The sequence below is a fragment of the Lytechinus variegatus genome, chromosome 12, assembly GCF_018143015.1.
Source record: "Lytechinus variegatus isolate NC3 chromosome 12, Lvar_3.0, whole genome shotgun sequence".
Classification (NCBI taxonomy): Eukaryota; Metazoa; Echinodermata; class Echinoidea; order Temnopleuroida; family Toxopneustidae; genus Lytechinus; species Lytechinus variegatus.
In genome coordinates this window covers 8,294,956-8,303,317 of record NC_054751.1, presented here as the reverse complement: position 1 = coordinate 8,303,317, position 8,362 = coordinate 8,294,956, and the positions used below count along the sequence as shown (strand labels likewise).

The 8,362-nt window shown below is 35.7% G+C and overlaps 1 protein-coding gene across 1 annotated transcript; it reads right to left on the bottom strand.

Moving 5' to 3' along the window:
* Positions 1 to 852: 852 nt before the first annotated feature.
* Positions 853 to 6,641, bottom strand: LOC121425673 (pancreatic lipase-related protein 2-like). The gene is made up of 5 exons (XM_041621830.1): positions 6,529 to 6,641; positions 5,076 to 5,353; positions 3,794 to 4,025; positions 2,539 to 2,678; positions 853 to 1,890 (listed from the first exon to the last, which is right to left on the bottom strand). Exons 1-5 carry the CDS (start codon positions 6,626 to 6,628, stop codon positions 1,597 to 1,599), a joined length of 1,044 nt encoding a protein of 347 aa, XP_041477764.1. The 5' UTR covers positions 6,629 to 6,641; the 3' UTR covers positions 853 to 1,596.
* Between the last annotated feature and the right edge of the window lie 1,721 nt (positions 6,642 to 8,362).

Here is an 8,362-nt window from a genome sequence, read left to right as displayed (position 1 = left end):
TCCTATTACATCAAACGCCAGCGTCCAATAAATATTATATGCCTAATCCACATGATTATTTTGATTTTGAAGGAAGACAGATCGCTACACAAAATCAGAGAAATTAAAATATCAAATCATATTTTGTTTGCTTCGCTATACTATATACATCATGTTATGAGTCTGGTTTTCTTATAACTGCTTTGTGTTCAACAATAAAGACAACATATATTTACAAAATTAATTGTATTATTGTGTCTGGAAAATTTCCTTTAAAGATAAAAATTCATTATCCTTCTGATAGTAGATAAATGTAAAACTGGAATCAAAATGTCACCTAATGATTGCATAAAATCGCAAATAACTCAAGAGTATAATCCCAGACATAAATGAAAGTTAAAAAGAAAGAATGAAAGGAAAAAAAAATACCCGAGATATCGAGTTTTTCAACCAACTCATTGTTCCAAGTTTCTTGAGTTACAATGAAGCATTGTAGCATCATCAGATTCAACCCATTCAAATTCACACCGAAAATATAGAGACGAGTTCTGTTTAACCATGAAATATAATCATACAGTACACGCAACTGTAAAAATCGCTACACCGTATTACATTCTCATTATAACTACTTAGAACCATAGAGCTATTACTATATACACTTCATTATTACATCCACTTTTAACATTCGAACTGTACCCCGGGATCCAAACAGGGGTACATCCGGTCCGTGCATGCCCCCCTCCCCTTTGACAGCCACAAACAAATATCTGTTAGGGGAATATCTTGCATACGCAAGTACATGTTTTTTTTTGTTAAAATTTTCCCAACATAAATTACCAGTAACTGGGAGTGAAGACCCCCCCTTTTTTTGGGGGGGGGGGGTTAATTTCATGAAATGATCTGTAGACATCCTTCAAGTCCTGTTTTATCCGACACTTAACATAATATAGAAACAGTGCTTCACAGTCAATCAAAATCAAGGAAAATTTAAAGATCTGACGAGTTTCTTGACGATGAATGATAATGAAGTGCTCCCTTGTTACATATCATTTAAATATTGTACCTACATAGTCCCCCTTTTAACCCTTTACTACCCTATTTTACTAGCCCATTTGGAGGGCGGCCCACTCCCCTCCCCTATCAATAATCTTACTTCCCTTATACCATGTATAACCTATGGAATTCCCATTTCGCCCCTGTTCCTTTGTTGATGTTTGACTTTATTGTGTGAGCAGCCTATATCACAAGTATACATTCGAGATCAAACCTTTAAAATCAATTTAATCCTTTAGGATTTGAAATTAAAGCTAAACGATATTTTTCAATGTTAATCCTTATAGGATTAAAAATAAATCCAAAGTTCGGCTGGTCGCCTGGGCTCCAATTGTTGAATAAAAGTTACTCTTTTGGTATCTTTGCCACCCAATGGTAGCTACCATGGTAACGATGATCAACAGCCAATCAGAATCAAGGATTCCATGGAAGTTACCATTGCATGGCAAAGGTGCCATAATGGTAATTTTATACAACGGGGCCCTTGTCATTATTCACAGCCAATGTGAATTTATTTTAAATCTTTGCAATAAAAGTGTACCCTCTTTCTTGTCGTTGATCTCTTTAACCCTGGCAGTAAGGATTGTCCCCGTTGGTCTCGAGGTAGTAAGCCCCTGTTCCTTTGTTGAGGTCAGCGTGGTACCCCATCTGGGGGCAGCTCCAGCTACTGCATGATGTCCATCTCCCATCGTCGATGTCGTCCCACGTCGACGCGGTCCTCGAAGAGCTGAACGAACACGATGACCAGATGCTCTCGATGTAGTATTCGACGGCTCGGCTGTGATCGCAGGAGGCAGAAAGAACAGGGCAACCGGGCATGTCCATCCCACCGTTCGGGTAGAAGTCTTGGTGTCCAAGCTGTGAAGGAAACAATCGACGTAGACCACAAATTTTATTAAAAACTGAAGTTAACATTGATTCTAAAGGTATTATGTTACCATGCTCAACATTATTAAGCTGCAGTTACACCGAAATACCGACTCCAGACCGAGAACTATAATAACCAATGATAATTGTCGATTGGTTTAGAACCTGTTTGGTTATGTAGTATTTTACAATGAACTGCTCTCATCCAAGATTTGCAAATTAGCATTTGAAACCTAGCTCAAAATTAACATTTACCCGCCACTTATCCGCATATTATCCTGAACCAAACGAAGTGGATGGATAGAGAGACTTATGAAAAAATATTAAGATATAAATAATTTTACCATGGATCATTCTGGGCAATATTGAGCGTCCTGAAAAAAAGAGTTAATTTTTAACATGATTTGGATTTATCCTGGGTGTATGTAATATGCAATACTTTTTTAAAAAGTGTACAATAAAATTATGAGACAACCCATAACTAAGACTTCAAAGACTAATCACTGGGTTTCTTACCGCAAATACCTCCAATGCAATTGAACAAAAACAATCAAGCCTCTAAATAGCTGTATCAATTTCTTATTCAATTTATATCTCACAATCTATATTCTATATACACGTCTTTAACTTGCTGTATACCTCATCCATGAGTCCTGCACCACCTCCAAGAAGTATTTCACCATCAGTGTGCATAGCATCGACGAAGAGGGCGTCTGATCTATCCAGTCGACAAGCGTTGTCGAGATCACCACCAAACTCTGGACCCGCGGGATCCATTCCTGAAGAAAAAAAAGGAAATATAAATCAATATATTCGAAGCACTGCAATTTTTTGTTAAATGGTTTTAATACCTTCAGTCTGTTGATAAACGTCGTGAGACCAGGTTATGACTGTCAAAATGATATACATGATAGAACGCCATTATCGTTGGCAATCATCATCATGATCGAGCTCAAATTGCATACGTTAAAGCATTATTAAAAGGGTGGTCCGGGCTGAAAATGTTCATAGCCTAATAGATAGAGTAGAATTCACTGAGCAATATACTGAAAATTTCTTCAAAATCGGTCAACAAATAATAAAGTTATTGAAGTTTAAAGTTTAGCAATATTTTGTGAAAACAGTCGTCATGAATATTCATAAGGTGGGCTGATGATGTCACATCTCCACTTTTCGTTTTCTTATGTTATTACATAAAATAATATTTTTGTCATTATTTCATACTTGTGTGAATAATATGTCTCCCTTATAATAAAATAAGTTGCAGCAATAAATATCTAATGCACTAAATCAGTTGTCAATCCAATTGTTCTAGTTCTTGGAGGAAAAAAAATTGAATAAACCTATTTTCATGTAATAAAATACAAAAGAACAAGTGGAGATGTGACATCATCAGCCAACCTAATGAATATTCATGGCGACTGTTTTCACCCAATATTGCTTAACTTTAAAATTCAATATCTTTGTTATTTGTTATCCGATTTTGATGAAATTTTCTCATTTTGCTCAGTGGTTTCTACTCTATCTACTAGGCTATGAAAATTTTCAGCCCGCATCACCCCTTTAATACACCATTTCTACACAGGAACCCTAAGCAGAAAACATTCATTTTGATATCTTATTTTTGTTGATTGTATCAACCATGCCCAAATCATTTTAGCTGTTTCAAGAAGGGCCAAACTAAACCTCTGAAATGGCAGAGCAGATTTTTTTTTCTTTTTAAATAGGTGTCGTAATATGCCAACATTTTGAGGGGCGTAAGCGGGTAAATTTCTAGATAATCGCAAGCGAGTGAAGCGAGCAAAAAATAATGACACTTTCTGTTTCTTCTCGGTCATGGAACTTTCTGTGGGGGCAAGTTTCCCGAAACCCCATCTATACTTCACTGATGTACCTGATACTCTGCCGATGGTTCCTGAGCATGCCTCCCCGGCGTAACCCCCGATATGAGCCCCGAGGCTGTGTCCAATGATGTGCATGGAGTCGAATGTAGCCCCAGCAGCACCTTGGAAAGCTTCAATTAGCTTAGCGATCTCCCTGCCGACGACCCGAGTATTAGCTCTGGATTGAGTGTATCCCTTTAATGCACCGTCTGACCAATCAACCATTACAACGTTGACGTCGTACTGAAAAATTAAAACGAAATATGAACGTGAAAGCGTACATCCCTTGTTAATTTAACATAACAAGCAGATCAATTGTTATTTCGAGGTAAAGCTTGACAGCAACAGCCTTGATAAAGCACTAACATCGAAGTAAAACAATGGTCAATGGGTTGTATAAGTTGAATAGGGAGCAAGAGATGATTTTTTTTCTTCTTCTAGAATTTCGAAATCTTTTCTTTTGGAGGGCATTTACAGCAAATATCCATTTTGAGTTTAAGTTATCGAATTTAACGATTTAAACAAAATGAAATCAATCGTGACTATTCATTTCAGTCTCCAAACTTAGACATTTTAATGTGACACTAGACATGCTAGTATGCCTTATAAAAAAAACCTAAAGGCTAAAACAATCCACTGGCTACCCTTGAACGTACTCCCTTTAATGTACTTTCTTGCTAAGAAATCTTCATAATTATCTTCGATAAAAAGTGCAAGCTTTCATTTGTCAATTAACACAAACAATATCTAATAAAATAAAGAAAGGAAGAAATCCACCATGTTCTCTTTTAAAATTGATGGAGCGAATTCTCACTTCCACGACTGAAGACGATCTAAGTTAGATCTTAATAGACTGAAATTCTGCAAGTTGACTCTTTGACTATTCATTTTTCAAACAAAATTAATCTTATTGAGCAGGATTCTAGGATATATATATGTTTTTCTCCCTGGCTCATGACTGTGTCATTTTGATGAAATTGTGCACCTTTTTCTTATACATTTTACTATAATAATGATAATTTCAATTAAAAAGTTTCAATTTAACAGAAGAAAACGCGGCGATCCCGTTGATGAAGCAAGTCCATTTCCTTGGTCATAATAATAGAGTATTGATTAGTCGCTTATACGATGAGTATGGAGTGATTTTCTTTCTCACGGAATTTTAAAACTTTACTGCAATTCTTGCCCTTTGACCCATTTGGTGTCGATTTTTTTTACTAGAACAAAAGTAAAACATCAGACCTATTTCTTTCGATTTCAAGTAAAGTTCTGATTATTTCAAACATTTCTTACGTTATCAAGGAGGGCGTCTCGCATGGTTGTCCAGCTACTTCCGGTCATGCTATCCGTCCAACCGTGAACGATGAGTTTGGTGTCACGACTCGCCCTGAAGGACGACGACGAGATCGTGGCATAGTTCGTACGATCCAAGGAATCTCCTGTGTATCTATTCTGCCTGGTGTAAAGCGTGAATGTGGTCCCGATCGATGCAGGAGAATCTGGGTTTCTCCAGTGACAGGCCAATGATGTATCGAAGCATCCAAGATCATCGTAACAAACTCGACAGGATACTGAAGTAAGATCAGAACAATAATAAAATCGTAAATAAAAAATGACCACTGAGAGAAAATATAAAGCATTTTTTTTATGTTGAAATTAATGGAGGAAATCGGTAAAGAATATAGAGGTAATGGCGCTGGAACTTTCTGAGCAGACAATGGTTTTGAAACTCAGCAAACCATACTGCCGAACCAATGTTGACACGTAATCATTGGCGGGGAAGAATTTGACAAGAAAAATAGTGTATGTGCCCTTCTTTTAAGAATAATTATAGAGGAAAATGTCACGAGGGCCCTTTTTTGCTTGTCAAATTCTTTGGGATATATATTCTCTTTATTCGGGAGTGAAGATCTTTTTTTGGCTCTTACACAATTTCTGAGTTAAAATGGCCCCCTTGGGAAATCCTGGATCCACCCCTGTCTAACTCTACCGATGCCTACTGAACCTTAGTCTAAAGAAAAGCACTTTTATACGTATAAAACTAATACCTCCTAAGGGTTCTTTTTGATCGGTGTTTACCCTTTTTGACATAACTATCAGGACAAATATGAGCGGTGAACTGTCTTGGCTGTTGCTCGGTCACCGGACGATTTTGGCTAAGACTTCACAACGAGACAACCGAGTTGTGTAATGCCAAAGCTTTACTATATTTTTATACTCTCAATGCCAAACCCACAATTACAAAATTAAAATCACAAAAACAATTACACACATGTACTCTGGTCGCACATATATCTTAAGGCCACCGCACACCTTACGACTGTTCGCGATCCGATTTTGGAACAAACTGCATTTCGCTCATTTTCTGAAAATGTGAATGGAACGTATCATTTTATTTGAGATTACAATTAATTGAAAGAATAATAGAACCATTCTGAAGGATTGCAAGCCTTTATTTTGGAGTAAAGGCCAAATTAGTTTCAAATCGTAGCCAATCGTACGACTGCTATGACGTCATTACGACTAGATATTAAATTCGATTTTTATTCTAAGAAGGATGATAGCATAGTCACAGATATGAACGTATGTATTCGTACGATGATTTAAAACATGACACAGTAAGATATTCCAAGTCTCAATATTAGCATCAAATTTTACTACGTTTTTTTCTGAAATCGGGTCACAAACCAATCGTAATGTGTGCGGTCGCCTTACGAACAGAATAAAATAATAACGAACGGGTTACCTCCTATCAATAAAGATGAGAAAACAAGTAGGATATGAGTGGGGAAATCCATCATTGATAATCCAACTGAAAAGATATTGCTTCGTTGTTTATACTCCATTAAAACTACTACTATACTCGAATTCTACCCCTATTTATATAAATACCAAAGATGTCAATAATCAGTTATTCATATTTATCCAAGAAAAAGCCACCAATGACGTTAGTTATGACGGTGTAAGATAAGGTTATTAAGCTTTTAAAGAGATTACTTATCAAAATCTATTTTCATCATGCGTGTTACTTTGAAGACCGCCGTCGGAAGTACACAAGTTGAAACGCTTTTGGAAGAGGTGATACACTTTATGAGTATTGTCATGATTATTTTCCAAATATGCTACAGTTATTCATAATCACACTATGCATATGAAATAATGTTTCACCAAAGTGCTTATGCTTAACTTTATAATACAATATCTTAGTTTTTCAACTGGTTTCGACGAAATCTTCAGCATTTTGCATGCATGTTTGATTTTATTCTGTGTTTTGAAATATTTAGGTAGTACTTTTCTTCTCAGTCAGAAAGAAGTTCCCCCACTAAGCAATGGCAAGGATATAACGTCATGCATACCATAACTTTGTTTTTTAATAATCCTATTTTCATGAATTCTTTAGCTTTCTGTATTTTTTTAATTTGAATTATCAAATCCACACACAACCCCTGAAAGTGTAGCAAAGGTATAAATAAACTAAAATCAATCTTATTTTTGATAAAATTATCATCGATAAAAAGGAGACAGAAAATATATATTCATATTAGAAGTTTAAGACTTGATGTAGTGCCTTCAGATAGGATGTAAACTCATGCACTGTTAAAAAAAACCCTGCTTTTACAGAAAAATAAAAGAAGATCTTGCAGAAAGCAATACCAGAATCATTCTTTAAGTTCATGAAACAGGAATTTTTCTGCAATTTAACAGAACAGGTCTGTTAGAAAAAGGGGAAAAGAGTGTTTTATTTAAGGAAATTTGTAAGATTACACACACCAAATACCAATTTCCTGTAAGATTACGCAATCTGGTAAGATTACAGGTGTTCTCGAGACTCTGCTGCAGGAACTTCTTTTAGTTTAAGGATAAATTTTCTAACAGTGTGCAAAATCATAAAAGATCTTACAATTTGCATGATCAGAAAGGGTTTCCTTTACAATTCCACCTATAAGATAAAAAGGTTCTGTTTTTATTTCATCTTTAGTGTATTAGCTTATCATACCGATTCCTCGAAAAAAAATCACAAAAAGCTGATGCTCAGAATTCTATATGGAGCGTCTTCGTATATTTTTAGATAAGTCCATATTACCGGAACTCATTTTCCCCAAAATAGCTCTGGGTGATAATTTTGAGCTACACAAGACCATCAGCCAAAGTAAAGATAGATTAAGGAATAAATATTTGCTTTGGTGGTGGTATTACAGTGATAAAAATAACGGAGAATCCTTTATAGATCCTTTACTACTTCCGGTCAAGAGTAGAAAATCATATTCTAAAATATATACAAATGACCTACATCTGCTTAATTACATGATCGTTTTACCCTGGCTATGGTTTATTTGGAATATCTATAAGGTCAATAATAAAACTTTCGAAAGGAATTCGTTATAAATGAAATTCGCGAATGCACAACGAATTCCTAGCGAGAATAATGCATGTGACCCAATACATTGTCTTGCATTTTTTGCTAATTTTCTAAATATGTACTAAAATAATCATACATACATTTCTTCATTCCAGTATCCTCTCCCTCCTTTGCTCCTCTCTTTTTTTTCTGACTCGCTCTTCATTCTGTATTTCATTAT

Coding starts and splice junctions, on each gene's coding strand:
- LOC121425673 (XM_041621830.1), bottom strand. CDS start 6,628: ATGGAGTATAAACAACGAAGCAATATCTTTTCAGTTGGATTATCAATG. Junction 2,679..3,793: donor AACCATCGGCAGAGTATCAG/GTACATCAGTGA, acceptor TTTTTTCTTCAG/GAATGGATCCCGCGGGTCCA. Junction 1,891..2,538: donor GTGCAGGACTCATGGATGAG/GTATACAGCAAG, acceptor TTTCCTTCACAG/CTTGGACACCAAGACTTCTA.